This window comes from Somniosus microcephalus, chromosome 13 (genome assembly GCF_052327205.1).
Source record: "Somniosus microcephalus isolate GS21.2 chromosome 13, FLI_Smic_1.0, whole genome shotgun sequence".
NCBI classification, from domain to species: Eukaryota; Metazoa; Chordata; class Chondrichthyes; order Squaliformes; family Somniosidae; genus Somniosus; species Somniosus microcephalus.
This window is the reverse complement of record NC_140999.1, coordinates 195064615-195088889: the sequence shown is the minus strand read 5'-3', so window position 1 is coordinate 195088889 and position 24275 is coordinate 195064615. Positions and strand designations below refer to the sequence as shown.

Here is a 24275-nt window from a genome sequence, read left to right as displayed (position 1 = left end):
TCCCAAAGCTCTCCACCACTGGGGGTTTTCCTCACCTCGTGTCTGGGCCTGTTGTAGACTCACTGATCGAGATTGATCGCTGTGATTGGTCAACAGCTCCATTATCTTTGGATCGTGGGACTAGCAGGATGGGAGAAGGCGAACTAGATGGACCTGGGTCTTTTATCGTCCAGCGATTCCTAGGTTCCGATGTTTCTATGAGGTTTGAAATCTGTCAGAAGGACTGACTTGAACCAAATGGACCTTTTTTGGTGCTAAAAATTCTAATGTCCCTATGTTGTTGCTGAAGTTCTCGCAGTGAGCACAGGTCTAGTTGTGCTCAGAGTGCTAGCTGGCACATTTCACCCAGTGGAAAGTGTATTAATCTGCAGTAGGTTAATATGAAATAATGCAGATTGTAATGTAAGATTGATATGCTCAAGTTTCACTCCATTAACTTTAGAATCATAGGGGCAATTTTAACACTACTTGCTCAGCAGAAACCTGGCGGGTTGGTAGTTAAAATCGCCCTGGCTCTTACCTGTTCGAAAGCTGCCATGATCGCAACATCTGCAATTTTAACCCGCTCTTCTGAGCAGGCAGCATGGACACCCGCCCGGAGCCAACAGGGTCCTTCTTTACAGATGCATGTTGCGGCCCAATGACATCATTGAGACCTGACTGTAATTTTAACTCGGGCCTGAGCGGGGAATCCAACTGGAGTTAAAATTGGGGCCAGAAAGTGAGGCCATTCAGCCCATCGTGCCTGTGCCGGCTCTTTGAACGAGCTCTCCAATTAGTCCCACTCCCCCTGCTCTTTCCCCTGCAAATTTCTCCCCTTCAAGTATTTAGGAGTTAGGGAATACACCCACGGCATCGCAGTTTCTACACTGCAGTATTTTGCTTTTGGGATGAATAGGGAAAGGTCATTCAGCCTTTCAAATGTGGTCCACAAAACCTGCCCACCTCATCAGAACCCTGCCCGCCTAATCCTTGGGTCAAAGTTCTGAGCCCCAAAGGTCATCGTGCAATAGTCCAAAATATTCACCCCTTCTCACATCTCCAATATTCACCCTAGCTTGCTGAACTCAACAGAAAATTATTCCTCTCTCCCGCCCCAGTTTGTCCCATCAAAAATTTGACCATCTTGGTCTATACCTGTCCCTGAACCACCAACCAGAAAAGAGTCTGGGCCTGAAATGCCTGCTGTAACTGCAGCGAGAGGCTGTGAATTCCCCGTTCCAGTCTGCACTCCGAGACTGTTAGAACCTCAGTGGACTTTATCATAGGATCTTACAGAACAGAAGGAGGCCATTCGGCCCATCATGCCCTGTGCCAGCTCTTTGAAAGAGCTCTCCAATTAGTCCCACTCCCCCCTGCTCTTTCCCCACAGCCCTGCAATTTCTTCCTCTTCAAGTGTTTATCTGCTTCCACCGCCCTTTCAGACAGTGCTTTCCAGTGCATTATCATTATGTTATCAATTTCATACTTGAACTGCAATTTGCTGGTACAGAATCTCTCTGTAAATGAGTCAGCAGCAATGGTAAAATGGAATCTCCTACGCAGCATGGAGGCACGGGAGTATTGAAACAGATTTAGTTGGGCTCTCAGTCTGGTATGACGTGACTCTCATCGCTGGAGCAGCCATGAGGCAGCTTCCTGCCGCCCATACAGAGAGCACGAGAGCAACAATTGTGGTGCAAGGTCGTCACATCACAAGTGAGTCCACCAGGCTCATAGACAATGTGTATCATAAGGCGAGGCAGGGTTAGGATGGACTGTCAGTGACTGTGAGTCTGGAATCATGGGGTAGAAGGGACTGTAGCCCACTTGCCTCCCTGGGATTGCTCACCCTAAGAAACTCTTTATGCAGGTTTGTGATAATGACTTCAGAGTGGCTGTAGAAAGATTGACCAAACTGAGGGTGTTAACCAGCATTGATCTAGACTCGGCATTTAACTCCATCCCTAATCATAATGAAACTGATTTCAGTTGCATGACTGACCTGTATCCCACCGAAACCGTAAATTCAAGACACTAAAGGCTCTCACTTTTTGTAAATCACGTGCACAAAAGATTACTGCTCGGAGAGGATTGATTTTTAACCCTTAAGTACAATGTTCTTCATTGCCTTTAATACAGAGACACGCACAATGTCCTACCTTGTTCAGAGAGATTTGGGTGTCCTAGTACAGGAAACACAGAAAGTTAGCATACAGGCACAGCAAGCAATTAGGACGGCGAATGGCATGTTGGCCTTTATTGCAAGGGGGGTTGGAGTATAAGAGTAAGGAAGTCTTGCTACAATTGTACAGGGCTCTGGCGAGACCACACCTGGAGTACTGGGCACAGTTTTGGTCTCCTTATCTGAGGAAGGATATACTTGCCTTGGAGGCGGTGCAACGAAGGTTCACTAGATTGATCCCTGGGACAAGAGGACTGTCCTATGAGGAGAGATTGGGCCTATCTACTCAAGAGAGGTGATCTCATTTAAGATTCTGAGGGGGATTGACAGAGTAGATGCTGAGAGATTGTTTCCCCTGGCTGGCGAGTCTAGAACTTTTAAGACTGAGGTGAGGAGGAATTTCTGTGAATCTTTGGAATTCTCTGCCCCAAAGTGCTGTGGATGCTGAATCGTTGAGTATATTCAAGGCTGAGATTGATAGATTTTTGGACTCCAGAGGAATTAAGGGATATGGGGATAGGGCAGGAAAGTGGAGTTGAGGTCAAAGATCAGCCATGATCTTATTGAATGGCGGAGCAGGTTCGAGGGGCCGTGTGGCCGACTCCTGCTCATAATTCTTATGTTCATCAAACCAGAGTTCTTAGGAACCGGACAGAGCGTGTGTGCTTTACCCGGAGGCTGACTGCAGTCACTGTCCACTAATGGAACAGAAAACGGGACCCAGAGCAGTCAGTACTCAAAGACTGAAAACTGCGCAGTGTTCCCTGTAATGAGGCTGGACTGTATGTAAGGAGATTAAAACAGAAAATGCTGGAAATACTCAGCAGGTGATGCCTGACTATTGCCAGCATGTTCTGTTTTTATTTCAGGTTTCCAGTACGCACAGTATTTTATAAAGTATTACAAAGTATTTACAGGAAAGAAACAGGCCATTCAGCCCAACTGCTCCGTGCCGGTGTTGATGCTCCACACGAGCCTCCTCCCACCCTCTTCATCTCACCCCATCAACATAACCTTCGATTTCTTTCTCCCTCATGTGTTTATCCAGCTTCCCCTTAAATGCATTTCTGCTATTCGCCTCAACCACTCCCTGTGGGAGCGAGTTCCACATTCTCACGACTCTCTGGGTGAAGAAGTTTCTCCTGAATTCCCCATTGGATTTATTAGTGACTATCTTATATTGATGGCCCCTTACTCTGGTCTCGCCCTGGTGATTATGGATGTTCACTCCTGACGTGACCTTTATGACCTCCTCCCTCCAGCCAAAAACTCTTCATATGTGCTTTATCTGCAAATTACTAAAATAATACAAGTTCCATCAAAAAGCTTGGGTCAGAACAAGCCGACACTGTATTTCTAAACTAAAATCATTTGGCATTGATTTGTCTTATTTTATTCTATCAGTACTTTGCTTTTGTACGGAAGGACACACCGTTTTATTGAACACACCTTGATCTTATCTACCCAGAAAACTTAGATTAAGGAATTTAAGATCCGAAATAAGTAGCTTTGGGGGCAATTGGCAAACAAAATACTAAACTAATTAACAACAATTGCGCAGAGAGTCCATGATGTTAAAGAGACCCGGAGGGAATTTCCTCAGTGAGTTACACTGCTATTGCGCCAGTGGGCTGTAGAGGAGGCTCCGCTTGCGTTTCCTGGGTCTGCTCATTGACATTCCCATTGGAGTCGGCATTGCTGTAAAACGGGGGCAAAACATGTGTGAGCAGCTGGACTGCATGAAATCGCAATTAAAACCACCGTTCAGCCTGGGGTGAAGGGGGTGCGTGGGGGGCAACCAGGTAAGAAAATAACAGAGCTTGGCTCTCTCACCTCACTCTGACATAAGTTTGCTGCAAGTCTTATGTAAATTCTTACCATACTTTGCAAGAAGTATGACAACATTAGCACCAAGAAGGCAGCTGAGTGTGGAGAAGACAAACACAGAAATCACTCATTCAGACCTCCAAGTCCTCGCGGTGGGGATTGAGGGCAGGAGGAACAGACTCCTGCGTGTTGGTGCCTCCAACCCACCCAGAGATAGCACTCATGCCACCTGAAAGGGAAAGATACTTGCACTGAGTGCCAGTTCCCTCACCCTGCGGGAATGCCCAACGCTGCCATGTCCTCCGCTGGGTAGGCACACAGGTGAGTGTGGTATGAAGTCTTCCTGCAGCAGGTCCTATTGCCTCTCTGCTGAAGCACAGCTCCTCACTCGGACCTGTGCTGCCTGCATATTCTATAGGAGTGTGAGGAGGAGGGGGGGGGCGGAATTAATTCCTGGGGGGCTGCATCCATCTTAAATACTGCCTGACTCACCTTAACTCCATCCTCTACTGATCCTCCTCTGCCTCTTCCTCCTCCTGCTCCATGATAATGGTGTACAGGCGGCTCAACACCACCTTCACAAGGGCAATTAGGGATGGGCAATAAATGCCAACCTTGCCGGCGACACCAACATCCCAAGAATTAATTTAAAAAAAACAAGGTTATGCCGCTAGGGATTCTCATACCTGCTGCTGAGAAGGCCTGGCTGCTAGTGGCGGGGGTTTGAAAATAACCCGCTCTCAGAAGCCTCGGAAGAGCAGGTATTTGTTAGTCAGAACTTCCCTAAACAAACACTTTCAAAAGTGTTTCCCAGCTGTAGAAATTGGTCTTCAAACTCACCAGACTCTTCAAGCTCATAAACTCCTCACTTTCACCTGGGCCAGCTGATCCTGACAGTTTATGAATCTCAGTCTAACTTACCCCGAGTACAGAAGCAGTGTAAACCCAGGAAACTCACAGCTGCCGTCCGCTGGCTCTCATTCATAGAAACATAGGAGCAGGAGTAGGCCATTCGGCCCTTCGAGCCTGCTCCGCCATTCAACGAGATCATGGCTGATCATCCAAACCCTAGCACCCGGTCCCTACACCGACAGCCATCCCACCCAAGCCCTATCCCCATAACCCCGTAACCCCACGTATTTAATCCCCCCCTAACACTAAGGGCCAATTTTTATCATGGCCAATCAACCTAACCCGCACATCTTTGGACTGTGGGAGGAAACCGGAGCACCCGGAGGAAACCCACGCAAACACGGGGAGAATGTGCAAACTCCACACAGACAGTCACCCGAGGCTGGATTTGAACCCGGGTCCCTGGCGCTGTGAGGCAACAGTGCTAACCACTATGCCACCGTGCTGTTCATTCTGACATACGCAAATGAGGCCAGCGAGACACAGATCACGGGAAGGCGCCAAAGGCAGGAGAGAACTTGGGGGAAACATTTTACTTCCACCTGATCTTCCTGCCAACAAAAATGTCCTGTGACATTTAATATGCCACTAATGCACTGAAAACAGTGAGGAAACTCACCACCAGTCTTTATACGGAATAAGGGGCAATTGAAGCCAAGTCAGTCACAGCATTTCAGAAAGACTTGCACGGCCTCAGGACGTCCCGGAGCACTTTACAGCCAATGAAGTACTTTTTGGAGTGTAGTCACTGTTGTAATGTAGGAAACGCGATAGCCAATTTGCGCACAGCAAGATCCCACAAACAGCAATGTGATAATGACCAGATAATCTGTTTTTAGTGATGTTGGTTGAGGGATAAATATTGGCCAGGACACCGGGGAGAACTCCCCCGCTCTTATTTTACCTCCACCTGAGAGAGCAGACTGGGCCTCGGTTTAAAGTCTCATCCGAAAGACGCCACCTTACTGTACTGTACTGGACTGTCAGCCTGGATTATGTCCTGAAATTACTGGCGTGGGACTTGAACCCACGACCTTCTGACTCTGCAGCGAGAGTGCTGCCCACTGAGCCACGGCTGACACCTAAAAAAGTAGCTTGAAGAAAGATCTTGAAGTCTTTAGAGAAACATTGGGAATTCCCTCTGCCCCGCTGACATAACTTCAGCGGAAGCCTTGTTTAAACGCTGCCGTTACGGTGGGGAGCAGGAAATTCCCAGTAGAGTTAGAGGAGATGGCTCTGATGTGGAACAAACACTGACGCAGACATGATGGTTGAAATTTCTCCCTTTTTTTCATGTTTGAGTGTGGTGGGGGATGGAGGGGAGATGCGCTGGGATTATTTTGTCACTAACGGATGAAAAGATGATTCACTTCAGCACAGCTCACGTTATTTGCACCGCGCTGTTGTCAGCAGAGGTTCATCAGTCACTGTTTCACAGAGCTGCCTTGATGGAATTCCTGACACAGAGAACGGGGTGAAATGTGTGAATTATCTGGGCTTAAGTTGAAATTTCGGTGTGATATCAGAAATACTAAAGAATAAAAACCCTCGATAAAAGCCAGTCACCTAGAGAGCTTCATAATGAAACAGTTTGTGCCGCGTTGCTGTTAGATGCTTGTTCCGTTTCATGTCTGTGTGATCTGAGTGGGATCGCCCTAACATTAGACCACATTCTCCCTCTCAATGGCATTTGTGGTCTGTCTCTCTCTGACTTGTGATTTAAAAAAAAATTACTATAAGCATATGTTCGTGCACCCATCGTGATTAATGTAAGAAACGTGAGCAGGAATCCTTGCGACTTGTGACTCAAACCGGCCACCTCCCAGTTAACAAGTGGTTGGAGGGAAGCTGGTCCTTCTTGCACTGCAGATTAGTAATTACGCTGCCCTTTGATGAACTTAGATTATTGATTCACAGTCACTTAAGGTCAGGTAATCTTGGCCAAGTGTTTAGCGAGTATGTAACAGAAAGACCAAGGAATCAGCTCCCTCAGTGGTTCAGTTGGTAAGTGCACTGCCAGTTATAAGAACATAAGAATTAGGAGCAGGAGTCGGCCATTCGGCCCCTCGAGCCTGCTCCGCCATTCAATAAGATCACGGCTGATCTGAACTGACCTCAACTCCACTTTCCTGCCCGATCTTCGTATCCCTTGATTCCCCAAGAGTCCAAAAATCTATCGATCTCAACCTTGAATATACTCAACGACTGAGCCTCCACAGCCCTCTGGGGCAGAGAATTCCAAAGATTCACCACCCTCTGAGTGAAGAAATTCCTCCTCATCTCGGTCTTAAATGGCCAACCCCTTATCCTGAGACTGTGACCCCTAGTTCTAGACTCTCCAGCCAGGGGGAAACAACCTCTCAGCATCTACCCTGTCAATCCCCCTCAGAATCTTATATGTTTCAATGAGATCACCTCTCATTCTTCTAAACTCCCGAGAGTGTAGGCCCAATCTACTCAATCGCTCATCGGAGGACAACTTTCTCATCCCAGGAATCAATCTGGTGAACCTGGTCCTGAGCCACACATAGAGCAGGAAGGTCTTAGTGTCGATTCTCGGTCTGTGCCTGGTTGGCCGACCTCAGTCAGGGTGGCAGCACTTGTGCAGTGTTGGCCTCAGTCCTCTGAGCAAGGACTGGAGAAAAACCAACAGCTCAGGATTCCCACTCTTGGTGATGCTCCAGACAATCCGACAGGAAAGTGTACATACGAATGCACATCAGAGGGAGGATTGGAGTTAGCGGTGAGCCCCCAGCTTGGAGAATGTGTGACTCTCACTGTCACATCTCACACACGAAGAATGGTTACTGGAGTGAGATACTGGAGGATTACGAGGGCGTGTGTGTGGAACCACACTACAGAATGTCAGGAGAGGAGGGCAGAGAACCGGGAATTTTCAAATGAAACCTTGTGCGTTTGAAGTTCCTCAAATGCTCATTTGTTTTTTCTCTTCCATTTTTCAGTTTGATGGGGACAATATGTACATGAGTCTGACTGATGCCAACCAGGACTACCTGCCTGCCAATCAGGTAAGTGGGCAGAAGCTTACAATTCCCATCTTTTTGGATTCCCGCTATAACAAGCTCAATTTTTCATATATAAAGAAACCAGAGGATAGAAATCAGTATGCATTGTGCCCATTTTCTCGGGTGTAAAACGGGTGTAAAGAAGACCAATTTAGCAGTAGGACAGTCTGCGCCCAATCTGCGCAGGCATTGGTCAAACTGCTAAATTCGTGGGGCCTATCTTCGGCCGTAAAACAGGGGCTAGGCCCTTTAAAGATGTAAATTAGGGGCCGCACACCCATTAAAGGACCCCGCTTCAAGACTGGTCGGTGACGAGCGAGGCAGGCGATGGGTCTGCTGCCCTCAGGATCCCTCAGTGGCCACGTGGCTGCCAACAACAGGTAAATATAAAACAAACCTTCCTGTGGAGCCAGGAGGAACAGGAGTCGAGATCGCCCCCTTGCGCACCCCCCCCCCCCCCCCACCCCTACATATCCCGCTCCAATCTCCCCCTCCCAGGACTCACCTAAGGGCCAGGTAGGCAGGCGGCCTGACATTGATGTCTTTGCTCGTTTGAGAGACTCGAGGACCAATTTGCATCGATCCTCAGGCCTCTGGTTTCAGGTGCTCGCCGGCCCAGACTAGTTTCTAGGCCCAGAAACTGCATTGCCTTCCACTCTTGATCAGGTTGCCAACCCTCCGGGATTGCCCTGGAGTCTCCAGGAATTAAAGATTCATCTCCGGGACACTGCAGCCAGCAACAGCCGGGAGAAAAGTCATAGATACAGACATTGGAAAAAACTGTCATTTTTTTCATCTTCTTTGAACAATTTTGCTCATTAGTTATAAATATATTGGTGATTGGAAAAAGGTTGTTTGATTGACAGTCAAGAATTATCCAATCAGCTGACCAATCAGTCTGCTCACTTTCCAATTGGCCTGGGAAGCGAGGTTGGACAAGTGAGTACTAGACAGCTAGAGTACTGCGTGCAGTTCTGGTCACCACATTACAGGAAAGATGTGATTGCACTAGAGAGGGTACAGAGGAGATTTACAAGGATGTTGCTGGGAGTAGAGAATCTTAGCTCTGAGGAAAGACTGGATAGGCTGGGTCTGTTTTCCTTGGAACAGAGGAGGCTGAGGGGGAGACTTTATTGAGGTGTATAAAATTATGCGGGGCATAGATAAAGTGGATAGAAAGGACCTATTTCCCTTAGCAGAGGGGTCAAAAACCAGGGGGCACAGATTTAAAGTAATTGGTGGAAGGGTTAGAGAGGATTTGAGGGGAAATGTCTTCACCCAGAGGGTTGTGGGGCTCTGGAACTCACTGCCTGAAAGGGTGGTAGAGGCAGGAACCCTAACCACATTTAAAAAGTACTGGGATGTGCACTTGGGATGCTGTAACCTGCAGGGCTACGGACCAAGAGCTGGGAAGTGGGATTAGGCTGGAAAGCTCTTTGTTGGCTGGCGCGGACACAATGGGCCGAAATGGCCTCCTTCCGTGCTGTAACTTTCTATGATTCTATGATTGAGTGACCAATGGTGGGAACGTGGGGGCGGGGCGGTTGGAGGTCATGTGATGACACCTCCAGGGAAACGTCCAACCAGAGTTGGCAACTCTACCCCTCGGCAGTGACTAAAGTAACCCTTTATTAAATATTTATCTGAACTTTTGGCTCACCTTCTCTGTGTTTGAACAGTGCCCTCGGGAGGCTGTTTGCAGTCCCCTGCATTTCAGCAAGTTTATTTGGAATGTTTTGTATTAAAAACTCTGCTAGAAATTCTGTTTTTGTGAGGTTGGGTTGGGGTAGGAACTGATGGAGCTGCATTACGGAGTCGATAGTGTGGGATTGAGCCCCTTACTCTCAGCGCAGTGAGCTCCTGATCTCAGTTATTTTGTCTCACATTGAGGAAAGGTGAAGGGTTCCACAAGAAACGAAATCTCCGGGGTTAAATACTGATAACTGGCACATCGGTAAAGGTAAATGTCACCCCAACTTAGCAAACTGCTTCAGGAGACAGCAACTTGTCCCTCCAAGGGAGCAGGATCATTGAAACTGCTCTGAGTTCCTTCTCTGTGATGGTGTTTCAGGTAAAAGTTGCATGACGCTGTATTGGTGACACGTCTCCAAGTGATTGGTGTTGCTATGATACTGTGATTGGCAAATGTACAAACTACATTTATATAGCACCTTTATCGTAGAGAAGTCAGTGGAATGATAATGTTCCCCCAAAAGAGCATCAAATAGGACAACAAAGAATAATGAAACTAGTTGGAAGTATCTCAAGTACATGGAAGGCAGCCTGATTGGAGGTAACCTCCCCAGCACCTGTCAGTCAGTGAGGGGAATCTGTGGAGCTTGTGTTAAACCAGTGGCTTCCAATAGAAATCGCTGACTAGTCACAGGTGAGGCTACAGTGACCCATTTTAGCCACATGCACTAACTTTAGAAGAAAATGCCTCACACAATATAGGTAGAAGTCCTTCACGTGTATGGTGTCAGGCTTGACTCTCGCCTCTGAGTCAGAAAGTCTTGGGTTCAAGCCCCACTCCAGAGACTAGAACCCATATTCTCGACTGACACTCCAGTGCAGTATTGAGGGAGTGCTGCGCTGTCGGAGGTGCCGTCTTTCGGATGAGATGTTAAACCAAGGCTCCATCTGCCCTCTTGGGTGGACGTAAAAGAGCAGGGGAGTTCTCCCCAGTGTCCTGGGCCAATATTCATCCTTCAGCCAACATCACTAAAGCAGGTGGTCTGGTTGTTTATCTTACTGCTGGTTGTGGGATCTTACTGTGCACAAATTGGCTGCTGCATTTCCTACATTACAACAGTGACTACACTTCAAAAGTACTTCATTGGCTGTAAAATGCTTTGGGACGTCCTGAGGATGTGAAAGGCGCTGTAGAAATGCAAGTCTTTCCTTTTACTTAAGATCTATCTCCCACCATTCAGTGACCAAGGAAGTAAAACAGCCACAGTGATCAAGAAGCACACTTGCACAATCCACTTTTCATCTTACCGTGCACGAAAAGGTTAAAGTTCACATCCATACGCCATGCGAATATGAGTATTGAGACCACATGACCAGTGACGGTGTCTGTTACTCATTTTTTTATTTACTAATCAGAAATACAATTTTCCACATCTGGATTCCCATTTTTCCACATGTGGCTAGTGGCTAACACATTCGACAACATTGAGCTAGAACAGATGACAGCAAACTTAATGCATCAGTGTATGTTTCCACAACACCGTGTGAACAAAGCATTGAGTGAGATGTGAAGCCAGTAAAGGATGAGCTGCTGAAGCGCAGTGTTCTGCAGCCTCTCCAAAGTGAGACACTCTATTCATCTGTCTACACAACCAATTTCATTTAATTTTGAGTTTCCCCAATTGATTTAAAGCTTTGTTAGTTTTTTTTTAATACTTCATTCTTCATCTCTGATCTGAGCAGTTCTTACACTGCCACTCTCACGGTACTCGATTATTGAGACCGATGTCCTACTCTCTGTGTGGCAGATTTCCTAATGATCACAAAATAAGTTCGGATAAGGAAGGTATTCGGCCTATCCTAGATCATCTATCCAGGAAAAACTCAGCAGTCCCGCATCGCAACATTCAACTCACTAACCTGCTTGCACACTCATTCAGGAGTCGCTTATTCTTTGACTAAGAAAAAACCTCTTGCCTTTTGCCAGTTTGATCTTATCCTCCTGCCAAGGATTACTTTGAATAGTGCGCAGGATGTTTCCCTTGTGTCTCAGTGATACAAACTAAACACAGTACCCCAGTGGCGGAGGCAATGGGAAGGGTCGAGGGGCTCATGACCCCTCCTGCCAATCACTCTGAGGTTGGCCAATTCCATATGTCAGGATTCGACTAAAACTGACTACAAATAATTTGCTCGCTGAGCTTTTAATAAAATCCACCATCGCGATGGTGTTGTTGAGAGTCTGGCGCAAACAGAACGCGGGATTGGAGGATTTAGCCCCCTGACCCCCTGCCTACATTTTTGACCAAGGGGCCAGGTCGGTCCAATGTGGCCTCTGACCTCTCCCCAATCCTTCAACCTCAGCTCCGCCCCTACAGAACCCATGCACAGTCTTCCCGGAATTTTAAAAGGTACCTTTTGCAATTTAGCGAAAAAATGAGACAAAATAATTAGACAGATATTGTTAACGAACAATCATAGCTGACCCACTGAAAAAACAGCGTCAGCACCTTCAGGACAAAGCAGAGCCGAGTGCCTGGTAAACAGCCCCCTCCCCCTCCCCCTCCCCGCACTCTCATGGGACAGAAAGCAATATTAATGGCTCTTCAAAAGGCTTGGTACCACAGTGCACAAAATGGACTATAAATCTGGATAAATTGCAGCCTAGTAATGCTTATTAATTATTTCTATGACCTGGATGGGTCTTTTCTCACGTTGAGCAGTCCACTTAAAAACAATGGGGTCATCTGCCTTTATTTTGTAGAGTAGAAGCAACTCCAAACTCTTATGCCCTACCTCCCCAAAATATCCTGCAATCTGGTTTGTGCTGCACGCACTCCGCAGAGACTGCTCTAGTTAAAGGGCCTGTGACCATGGTTTGCTGTCCCACCTCATTCTGTTTGACCTCTGACTGCCTTTGACACCATTAATCAGCCCACTCTCCTCTGCAGTCCGCCTTCAAGACACTGCTCTCTCCCATTACCATTCACATCATAGACTCTTACAGCACAGAAGGAGGCCATTCGGCCCATCCTGCCTGTGCCGGCTCTTTGAAAGAACTCTCCAATTAGTCCCACTCCCCCTGCTCTTTCCCCATAGCCCTGCAATTTTTTCTCCTTCAATTATTTATCCAGTTCCATGTTGAAAGTTATTACTGAATCTGCTTCCGCCGTCCTTTCAGACAGCAATGTCCCAAAAACGACACTACATTTCCTCCAATGGTTTCTCCTCCCATGACCACATGGTCACCACCTTGGTGCCTTCCTTGTCATCAAGTACATGCCGCCCTTTGGTGACATCATTCAGGATCATGCGCCCACGGCTGTGAGTTGGGGTAAAGATGGGGTTGGCCTTGTCCACTCCCCAGTCCGTCACCGTCTGGCCTCACACACGCAGAGCGGACACTGGGCTGAGCTACCAGAGAGAAGCCCAGCTTGTACTGAACTGTATCCGTTAAAATATTGTCAACCTTTTTCCTTTTGGTACATATTTTATATTTGTGCTTTATTGTCAGATTACCAACAGAGGGAATATTGCCTTGGTGCAGATTGTGTCATATTAGTTATTGAACACTCTGCCATTACTGTAAAATGCTTCTCTGCCAATGTACAGGCAGCCTGGGGTTAAATACGGATGATATCATCTTTACTAACCAAGCAAATCTTTGTGACCTTTTGACCTCTGAAATGACTGAGTCGTGTAATGAAATATGACATTTCAAAATAAAAGGATTCTTGACTATATCAGAAGTGACATCTGATCAAATTAAGGTGAACTTTTAACCCCCCCCCCAAAAAACTCGGAGCGACGTAAACAGTATCTGAGGCAGCGCACAGTGTAGTAAGGTTGCCATGGCAACGATGTCAAGCCAAGAAGCTTATCCCATATCCATCCCAACTGATCTAAACAAAATGAGCTTCCATCTGTGATGCTGTCATCAGTTCTGTATTTAATTGCTGTACTTAATTGCTAAATTAACTTTCCTCAACACAATTTTCTTCTCAGCTCCTCAGAACCATTATTTAAGAAGGGTGAGAGAGATAAACCAGGAAATTATAGGCCTATTAGTCTAATGTCTGTTGTGGGGAAGTTACTAGGATCTGTTATTGGGGACAGAGCGACTGAGCACTTGGACAAACATGAACTGATCAGAGAGAGCCAGCATGGATTTGTAAAGGTTAAGTCATGCCTAACGAACCTAGTTGAATTTTTTGAGGGGTAACTAACGTGGTAGATAGGGGCGTGTCTATGGATACAAAAGCAAAATACTGCAGATGCTGGAAATCTGAAATAAAAACAAAATGCTGAAAATACTCAGCGGGTCAGGCAGCATCTGTGGAGAGAGAAACAGAGTTAACGTTTCAGGTCGATGACCCTTCATCAGAACTGGAAAAAGTTGGAGATGGAACAGGTTTTTAAGCAAGTGTAGGGGCAGGGAAAGGGGGGGGGGAAGGAACAAAAGGGAAGGTCTGTGACAGGATGGAAGGCAGGAGAGATTAAGAGACAAAAGGGATGATGGTGCAAGGCAAAAGGAGATGGTAATGGGACAAGTTAAGAAACAAAAGATGACTCTAGATGAAGTGTAAATGGCACTGGCAGAATGATCGACAGCTGCCATGTGAGAGAGAGATGTGTCTATGGATGTTATTTATATGGACTTCTAGAAGGCATTCAATAAAGTTCCCCTCAAAAGAATGTGTCTGAGACTGAGACACAAGGGGACATAACCTTAAAATTAGAGCCAGGCCGTTCAGGGGTGATGTCAGGAAGCACTTCTTCACACAAAGGGTGGTGGAAATCTGGAACTCGCTCCACAAAAAGGCTATTGAGGCTGGGGGTCAATTGAAAACTTTAAAACTAAGATTGATAGATTTCTGTTGGGTAAGGGTATTAAGGGATATGGAGCTAAGATGGGTAGATGGAGTGAAGATACAGATCAGCCATGATCTAATTGAATGGCAGGACAGGCAGTGTCTTCTTGATGGGGTACTGCTCCACAGGCGCTGGATATCCTTCAGTTCCTCACCTTGATGTGTGAGCCTAGACAGTTAGCGTTGCCGGGCTATTGGACTGTGGACAGCATCACAACCATGCCCGATCCTACCCTCCCCTGATGGCCCCATTAGGAGTCACTGTGTAGTGATCAAGAGCAGAAACCATGGCTGATTATTTTCCTCGCTCTGTTGCCCAGTGATACTCGAACCCAAAGGAAACCTGGGCCCTTTGCAATCGGTGTCAGTGAGCACCATGGCAGGCGTTAGGAATTTTTAAGCCAATTCTTTACTTGATACATAGGTTACCAGCTGCATAGACTGAGAGTGGCAACTCAGATTGTGTCCGCGGTAAGAAAGGAATTGAGCAAAACAATGAGCTGCTTCTCTCTGTGCGCCAGAACCTCCTGAATGTGCCCGAGGCCCCAACGCACTGGTACACAGACCGAAGGAATAAAAACATTACAGGAACACGAGGCTACGAGACTGTGAACAGGACAAGTAGAGGGAACAGAAAATGGGAGATTCAGTTCTGAGTTCCATTCCACCTCTTATCTATTTTCAGCGTTAAACAAATCATTGTTTCTGCCCCAGGGGCCTATGTTATTTTCAGGAAACCATTCTTTGAAATGCCAAGTGTCAGTTTAAAAGACAATATCCATTTTTCATTCAGCTTATATCGTGTATTTCAGAACAAACACACAAAAAATCTAATCTTCTACACAACACGGCTCTTTAATTATTATCGCCCATGTGTGTTTGTGCTATTTCTTTAAAATTGACTGGCCATAGTGCAGGACACCAGCAAAGTTGAAAGTAGTGGGGGAGATACCGAGACTCCTGGCTCAGTGACAATCCGCGTGGTGCCTTTACCCTCCAAACATCCAAGTTTTGAAAAAAAAAAATTAAAAAAGGAAAACATTGAACATTGATTATGCAGGCAGATTGTAGGCGTTGGGCATCGGACAACTTGTTGGGGGTTATGGTAGCTTAGTGTGGTGATTACGTTACTGGACTAGTAATCCAGAGAACATTGCTGGAATTTTCCTTACCTAGGCGGGTCCCGACCCCGCTGCTGGCTTCACCCCGCTGTACAGAATGAACTTACCTTATTGGGGCTTATGAAGCCCGCCCAGCGCGTTACCCGGCCCAATTAGATGGAGCGGGTCAGGTGATGTCACTCATGGCGCGTTTTAAGCTGGGATCCTTAAAGGGACCCTGGCTACATTAAATTTTAAGTTCAATCTAACATAGTGGCCATTGAATCTTTACTGTACAATCATATAATACAAGTTATATATGAGTGACAAGGAAATATTTAAATAAAATTATTAAATAATGTGACTCCATCTACAAATACGATCAAGAACATAGTTAAAAAAGTACATTAATAGGGAAGTTATTGATGCTTTAGTCACAAATCTATAGACTTTTGTATCAGTAACTGGTACAAATAAAAGACGTGTGTGTATAGGTAATACATAGAATTAAGCAGATTTTAAATGTAATTGTAAAAGGGTGGATTTACAATCTTATGCAAGTTTAGTGGAACAGCTGTGGAATCCCTGACAAACAGTGTAAGTGGTGCTTACAGTGTGTTTCTGGGATTTCTGCAGCGTTGAAGTTAACAATGGACAAGTGAGAGAACCTCTGCAGAAATTCACCCTAAAGTCTCAGACTGAAAAATTTAATTAGTTATATTCAGGGACTGAAAGCAAATTGAACCAGTGGAATGAGTGATGAGAATGAAATTGTTATGGTTGATGACTTGATTGAATGTGTAACTGGACAATCACAGTATACTGAGAAAAACCTGACCAGAAACAACACAAAAATGTATTTAAATGGTATTTGTCATTTTTTATAGTGCAGATCAATTCACTGCAATTGCTGTTGAGTTGGAAGGCAACAGCTGAGAATGGCCAGTGAAAAATTAATATTTACCAGTAGCTTTTCAAGTAGAAAAGAGTCTCCATCAATCTGTTAGCTGAAATAATCAACATGTTTTTATTTGGGTTTGCTTTCCACGCTGTCAAATAATCAGCTGGAGCAATGGCCACTGAACTCCCGCCTCAGGTTGACAGACATGGTTCCCGAGCTGTGGGAATCCTGTGGCCATGCAGGGAAATTTAAAAAGTAGGTGGAAAAAGGCTCTTGAGTGCCTGTAAAATACCTCATAATGATTTCAATTGGGTCGCCCACTGCTGCAGGTTGGGTTGGCTCCTCCATGATGACAGACACGCCTGTGGGAAAGGCGCATGGGAGCGAGTTGACGGCAGGTTCCCGACCCGCTGTCAAAAAAAAACAACTTTCCCACCCGACCCGCCACTGATCGCGTCCGCTACCACCAAGGAAAATTCAGCTCCATGAGTTTAAATCCCACCCTGGCAGTTTGAGAATTTGAATTAAGTTTAAGAAATCTGGAAATAACAAGCTGGTCTCAGTAAAAGTGACCATGAAGCTGTCGGATTGTCAGAAAAACCCAATGGGTTCACTGACGACCTTCAGGGAAGGAAACCTGCCGTCCTTCCCCGGTCTGGGCCTATAGGTGACTCCAGTCCCCACACCAACATGGTTGACTCTTTAACTACCCTCTGAAGTTACCTAGTAAGCTACTCAGTTGTTTCAAATCGCTACAAAACTGCAACGGTTCAAGAAGAAGGCTCACCACCATCTTCGCAGGGCAACATGGGATGGGCAATAAATGCTGGCCTTGCCAGCGACACCCACATCCTGAGAGTGAATTTTAGAATCTCATAGTTGTTCTAATTATCTCAGAGCTCCTTTAACAGGCGAGGACTGACCCGCCTGGCTATGTCAGATGAACGGAAATATTTGGGACACTCAGCAATCGAAACTCCAGATCGGGAAACTTGCAGGTGACTTCTCTTCTAAGATCTTCCCATTGTTTTCTGGGCTGAGATCTCCTGAGCCCCTTTCTCCACCATTCAAATGGGAATTAGCATTCATCAAGGCACTTTAGTTAAATCTGAGATCACCGTGGTAAACTGTCATGGCCACTCAGACACCAGATTTCTCCTCGAAGGCAAATGTCTAGAACCTGGCCAAGCGGAACCCTAGCACCTCATACAATTCAGGAAATGGTCACAAGGGACATGTTCTATTTCCTTCCAAGAATTATTAGAAATATTCAATCTCAGGAAATGTTGTTTTCTCCAGGATTAGACAAAACAATGGCGATACCCTTGGAATGTTTCCAGTGACTTCTGTCTGTCGGCGGTGTTGAGCCTTTACTGAGAGAGACTTCAAACAGCTCAGAAACAATGTGGCGGGGAGTAAAGTGAAAGGATCTGTTTCCTGTCTCAGGCTGGGTTGCAGTTTTAAAGCAGGATCCAAATTTCTCATTCTTACAATTAACTCTTTTGTGAGCAATCCGCATTTTAGAATGATTTGAATTCTCTGTTCAAACAGTTCACTGCGCTGCGTCCCATGATGTAATACTGCTGGGTGTTAGAGCAGCAACGCACCGTGCCATAGAGTGAGGTCAGACACAGGTCCAGTCAGTTCCCAATCCTGGAACTCCCTCCCTAACAGCACTGTGGGAGCACCTTCGCCACACGGACTGCAGCGGGTCAAGAAGAAGGCCCACCACCACCTTCTCAAGGGTAATTGGGAATGGGCAATAAATGCCGGCCTTGCCAGCGACGCCCACATCCCGAGAATTCATTTTAAAAAACACAAAGACATTGCTTGCACCTGCCTCATGCACTAGGGTATATTTTACAAAGGCTCACTCTGAGTGCAGCGGCTCGCCCTGAAGGAGTGTGGATCGGAGAATTGACCACAGAGGTCGGGGCGCCTGATTGTAGTGTTCACGATTTTCGAGACAACATGCCCAATTTTCCGAACTACGCTCCCATTGAGTGGGACTGAGCAGGCGCAGCGAAGACTTGGAAAATTTACCCTAATGTCGTTGTAATAGCCCAACAAAAACCAGCTGTGGGGGAGGATTTAAACTAATACGGCAAGGGGTGGGGAAAGTTTCAGACCAGGGAGGGAGAGCAGGATTAATAAAGTTGCTGGGATAGAAACAGAAGGCTCCGCTGAAATAAATAGTGAGAAAATATTATCGGAGAAGATGAAAAAGGCCCTGAGGTAAAAGTGAGGGATTTTATTTAAAATTGTTGTGGAAGGGCCAAGGGATATCAAACATCTAAATTAAAAAAGAGGAAAAACAATAAGAGTCAATGTTTGAAAAATTGGAGTCAGGATTGAGTGGTTATGTATGTGAATGCACAAAGCATTCAAAATAAAAGTGACAAGTCAGAGGCATCAATAAAGCTGGGGCAATATGATCCAGTTGCTATAATGGAAACTGGCTCTGGCTTGGACAGGACTAGGAACTTAATACTTTCAGGAGAGAGAAAGAAGGAGGGTGACCGTGTCAGTAAAGGCTTCTTCCACAGCACTAGGATGTAAGGATGTACCAGAGAATTCACATGGATAGAGTTTAGATATAGGAAAGGAAGTAATATCATTCTTGGTGCACAAAAGCAGAATACAGCGGCTGCTGGAAATCCGAAATAGAAACAGAAAATGCTGGGAATACTCAGCAGGTCAGGCAGCATCCGTGTAGAGAGAGAGAGACATTCTCGGTGTGTTTAGCAGTCAGCAAACAGTGGGGATGAGATAGAGGGGGGAGATGTGCAGATAGTTCAGAGGGATAATCAGGGACAGGTAACAAAGATTTATTAAAGACCATAGAGCACATCTACCAGAAACGCTGTTTACGGAGGTCACGGACCATCATCAAAGACCCTACCCACCCCAGCCACAGTCTGTTCGCCCTCCTGCCATCTGGGAGACGCTACAGATGCATTCGCACCTGAACAACCAGATTTAGGAACAGCTTCTTTCCCAGGGCTGTCATCCTACTGAACTCCACAAATAAACTCTAAAGCCTGCACATCTGCCAATGCACTTTATTATGTTTATGTTAATGTATTAGAAGCCAAATGAATGTTGAGGCCTAGAAATTCAGTGGGCTGCGCCACCAGTTAGCGCCTAAAGAGGGCACTTAGTGGCTTTAGCGCCACTGGCCACGCCTCCCACGATATTTAGTGGGGCGCTAATGGCGGCATTAGCTTGTAGCGCTGCGCCGCCACCGATGACGTCATTGGTGTGCGCAGCGCCCCGCTACAGCCCCGATCGCAATATTTGGTCGCGCCCGCCTCTGTAACGCCGGTCGCAAATCGCGACCGGTTCACAGGGCCTACCTGTGGCGGTAGTGGCGCAAATTAAGGTGGAGGTGCGGGGCGGCCATTTTTTCCGGTGGCCGCCTGCCAGCACCTCCTCGCGCCGCCCCCCCCGGGCAACGCCGGCTGTGTCCCAAAAGCCCGGCACTTCTCCTCGGTGTCGGGCTCTTTTGCTGGCACTCGCGATCGGTGATCGCGCTGGTGCAGGCCCCTCCCCCTTAAGAAGGGGAGGAAGGCCTGCAGTACAGCAGCGCGCCGTGCCACAGCATGTGGCGCTGTGGCACGTAGCGCTGCGATATTCAGTTTGAGCGCCCCAAGCGGGACGCGGGGAGCCTCGAGCAGCGCCCCGAGTCCCTCTTGGGGCGCTCCAACTGAATATCGGGAGGGCGCAAGCGGCTCTGGCCGGAGCGCAAATTCCGGCGCCCAGGCGAGCTTGGCGCCCCAAACGCGGCGCCACCGAATTTTTAGCCCTGAATGTTTAAATGTCTTAATCTAAATGTACACTCTCGGGAGCCGCAAGCCTACATTTTGTTGTACTGCACTTGTGCACTAACAATGACAATAAAGTTGATTGATTGATTGATTGATTGAACTAAGAATTGTTTGACAAATTTAACAGCTTTTTGAAGAAGTTCAATGTTGGAATTTAGACCGATCAGATTGATAAAAGAAATGTGGTAGGCGTATGAATGGCGTATGATGCATGGATTTTTAGAAGGCGTTTAATAAGATGTCTCACAAGAGGCTTGTTAGAAAAATGCAGGCATATGGTAAAGGAAAATCAGATGGTTGGATAGAATGTTGGTTGACGGACAAGAAACAAAGAGTTTGGGTGTGGCTTAGATTCCAGAAGGATTGGAAGCGACGTGCTACAGGGGCCAGTGCCACTTGTGTTCTCGATACAGGGGTATATAGAGAGGATTTCGATATCTTGAAATTTTCTAATGACACAAATGTACATAGTGAGTTTGATAAACAGAGGAAGACAGTAAAAAAAAACTTCAGGAAGACACGGAAAGTTTCGAGGAATGGGCCACAGGAAGTAGTTGAGGCAGAGATCATGAAGGAAAAATTGGATAAATTTTTAAACCATAAAATGGTGCAGGGATATAGGGAGAGAGTGGGGCAGTGGGATTAGTGTGGGATTGATACAGGGCTATGGGGTGAGCGGGGCAGTGGGATTAGTTCGGGATTGATACAGGGCTATGGGGAGAGAGAGGGGCAGTGGGATTAGTGTGGGATTGATACAGGGCTATGGGGAGAGAGCGGGGCAGTGGGATTAGTTTGGGATTGATACAGGGCTATGGGGAGAGAGCAGGGCAGTGGGATTAGTTTGGGATTGATACAGGGCTATGGGGAGAGAGCGGGGTAGTGGGATTAGTTTGGGATTGATACAGGGCTCTGGGGAGAGAGCGGGGCAGTGGGGTTAGTGTGAGATTGACACGGCTATGGGAAGAGAGCGGGGCAGTGGGATTAGTTTGGGATTGATACAGGGCTGTGGGGAGAGAGCGGGGCAGTGGGATTAGTTTGGGATTGATACAGGGATATAGGGAGAGAGTGGGGCAGTGGGATTAGTGTGGGATTGATACAGGGCAATGGGGAGAGAGTGGGGCAGTGGGATTAGTGTGGGATTGATACAGAGCTATGGGGAGAGAGCGGGACAGTGGGATTAGTTTGGGATTGATACAGGGCTATGGGGAGAGAGCGGGGCAGTGGGATTAGTTTGGGATTGATACAGGGATATAGGGAGAGAGTGGGGCAGTGGGATTAGTGTGGGATTGATACAGGGCAATGGGGAGAGAGTGGGGCAGTGGGATTCGTGTGGGATTGATACAGAGCTATGGGGAGAGAGCGGGACAGTGGGATTAGTTTGGGATTGATACAGGGCTATGGGGAGAGAGCGGGGCAGTGGGATTAGTTTGGGATTGATACAGGGATATAGGGAGAGAGCGGGGCAGTGGGGTTAGTTTGGGATTGATAGAGGGCTATGGGGAGAGAGCGGGGCATTGGGATTAGTTTGGGATTGATACAGGGTTATGGGGAGAGAGCGGGGCAGTGGGGTTAGTTTGGGATTGATACAGGGCTATGGGGAGAGAGCGGGGCAGTGGGATTAGTTTGGGATTGGTACAGGGCTATGGGGAGAGAGCGGGACATTGGGATTAGCTTGGGATTGATACAGGGCTATGGGGAGAGAGTGGGGCATTGGGATTAGTTTGGGATTGGTACAGGGCTATGGGGAGAGAGTGGGGCAGTGGGGTTAGTTTGGGATTGATACAGGGCTATGGGGAGAGAGTGGGGCATTGGGATTAGTTTGGGATTGATACAGGGCTATGGGGAGAGAGTGGGGCAGTGGGGTTAGTTTGGGATTGATACAGGGCTATGGGGAGAGAGCGGGGCAGTGGGATTAGTTTGGGATTGATACAGGGTTATGGGGAGAGAGCGGGGCAGTGGGGTTAGTTTGGGATTGATACAGGGTTATGGGGAGAGAGCGGGGCAGTGGGGTTAGTTTGGGATTGATACAGGGTTATGGGGAGAGAGTGGGGCATTGGGATTAGTTTGGGTTTGATACAGGGCTATGGGGAGAGAGCGGGGCAATGGGATTAGTTTGGGATTGATACAGGGCTATGGGGAGAGAGCGGGGCAGTGGGGTTAGTTTGGGATTGATACAGGGCTATGGGGAGAGAGCGGGGCATTGGGATTAGTTTGGGATTGATACAGGGCTATGGGGAGAGAGTGGGGCAGTGGGGTTAGTTTGGGATTGATACAGGGCTATGGGGAGAGAGTGGGGCAGTGGGGTTAGTTTGGGATTGATACAGGGCTATGGGGAGAGAGCGGGGCAGTGGGGTTAGTGTTGGAGAGAGCGGGAGAGAAGGTTGGGGTGGGGGGAGAAGGCTGGGGTGGGGGAAGAAGGGTGGGCAGGGGTAGAGTGGAGCCATGGAGAAGGGTGGGGTGGGGAGGTGAAGGGTGGGGGAGAAGGGTGAGGTGGGGTAGGGTGAAGTCGGGGAGAAGAGTGGGGTAGGGGGGTGAAGGGTGGGGTGGGGAGAAGGGTCGGGTGGGGTAGAGTGGGGGAGAGGAGAAAGTTGGGTGGGGGATGGGGTGCGGGAGAAGGATGGGGTGGGGTAGAGTGGAGTCGGGGAGAAGGGTGGGGTAGGGTGAAGGGTGGGGTGAGGGAGAAGGATGGGGTGGGGGAGAAGGGTGGGTTGGGGGTAGAGTGGTGGAGGGGAGAAAGTTGGGTGGGGGTTGGGGTGGGGGAGAAGGATGGGGTAGAGTGGGGTGGGGTGGTAAGGGTGGGGAAAAGGGAGTTTGATCTTGGCCCTGCTCCCAACCATCTTCTGGTGGCCATTTTCAGACTAGGACTGGAGGCAGGAACAGATATTGGCAACAGGAGACCAGGGTAAACTAAATTGACTTCATGAAAAGAATGCAATTAATATCAAATATTTAAATTCTTGAAAGCATTATTATTAAGAGAGCTTTGATGAGCTGCGGTGCTACCGCCATTTTAGATACCAACTGTGTGGGGCTCATGGCCTGGAATTTGTAGTGCTCCAGTACTTTTATACCTCTGGCATTATATCTCTCTGTGTATACTGGGGATAATCCACAGCACCTACACCCACAGCACCGCAAATTCATTCAGCCTTTCCCCCAAGTAAAGTTAAACGCAGTTTCCCAGTTATCTGTTGCATGGCAGCACGGGTGGGGGAGGGAATATATGAAACATTTATCTTCAAGTTCAACTTATTCAATGAAAGACAAATTTCTCAAAGATTCCAGTTATATAAGATTACACCATTCCATCAGGATGTTTATCAGGAGCCCATTGGACTGTCCAAGTGTTCCATACCTGACGGGCAGAAAACAAAATATTTAGAGCGCCTTTTTTCCATTACTAGCATGTTGCCATGGATACAGCAAGTGTGAATGGCAGCAGTGACAGACAATGTAGATCCATTTTCAAATGAGCGAAGATCCCAGCAATTATACTCACGTGACAGGCCAGCATTGTAGATTTTATGGCCAACAGAAAGTATCAAGCTGTCACCCTAATGCCAATCTCCGCACGATCCCATCTCACAATCCCCACACGATCTCACCTCCCAATCCCCGAGCTATCCCATCTCCCAATCCCTGAGCTATCCCATCTCCCAATCCCTGAGCTATCCCATCTCGCAATCCCCGCACGATCCCATCCCACAATCCCCGACCTATCCCATCTCACAATCCCTGCGCTATCCCATCTCACAATCCCTGTGCAATCCCATCTCACAACCCCCGAGCTATCCCATCTCACAATCCCTGCGCGATCCCATCTCACAATCCCCGCACGATCCCATCCCACAATCCCCGACCTATCCCATCTCACAATCCCTGCGCTATCCCATCTCACAATCCCCGCACGATCCCATCCCACAATCCCCGACCTATCCCATCTCACAATCCCTGC

At 47.4% G+C, this 24275-nt stretch overlaps 1 protein-coding gene across 10 annotated transcripts in view; it reads left to right on the top strand.

The window, feature by feature from the left end:
- The window catches only part of tox2 (TOX high mobility group box family member 2), a 293416-nt gene that overhangs the window by 177890 nt on the left and 91251 nt on the right, over window positions 1-24275 (top strand). For 8 of the 10 annotated variants that reach the window (XR_015080694.1, XM_086005925.1, XM_086005924.1 and 5 more), the window contains exon 2: window positions 7867-7932. The exons of the other annotated variants lie outside the window; for them this stretch is intronic. Coding sequence is in view for 7 of the 8 variants with exons in the window: in XM_086005925.1 (XP_085862051.1) it covers window positions 7867-7932 (66 nt within the window). In the remaining variant the exon portion in view is untranslated. The remainder of the gene's footprint in view (window positions 1-7866; window positions 7933-24275) is intronic. 10 annotated transcript variants of the gene reach the window in all.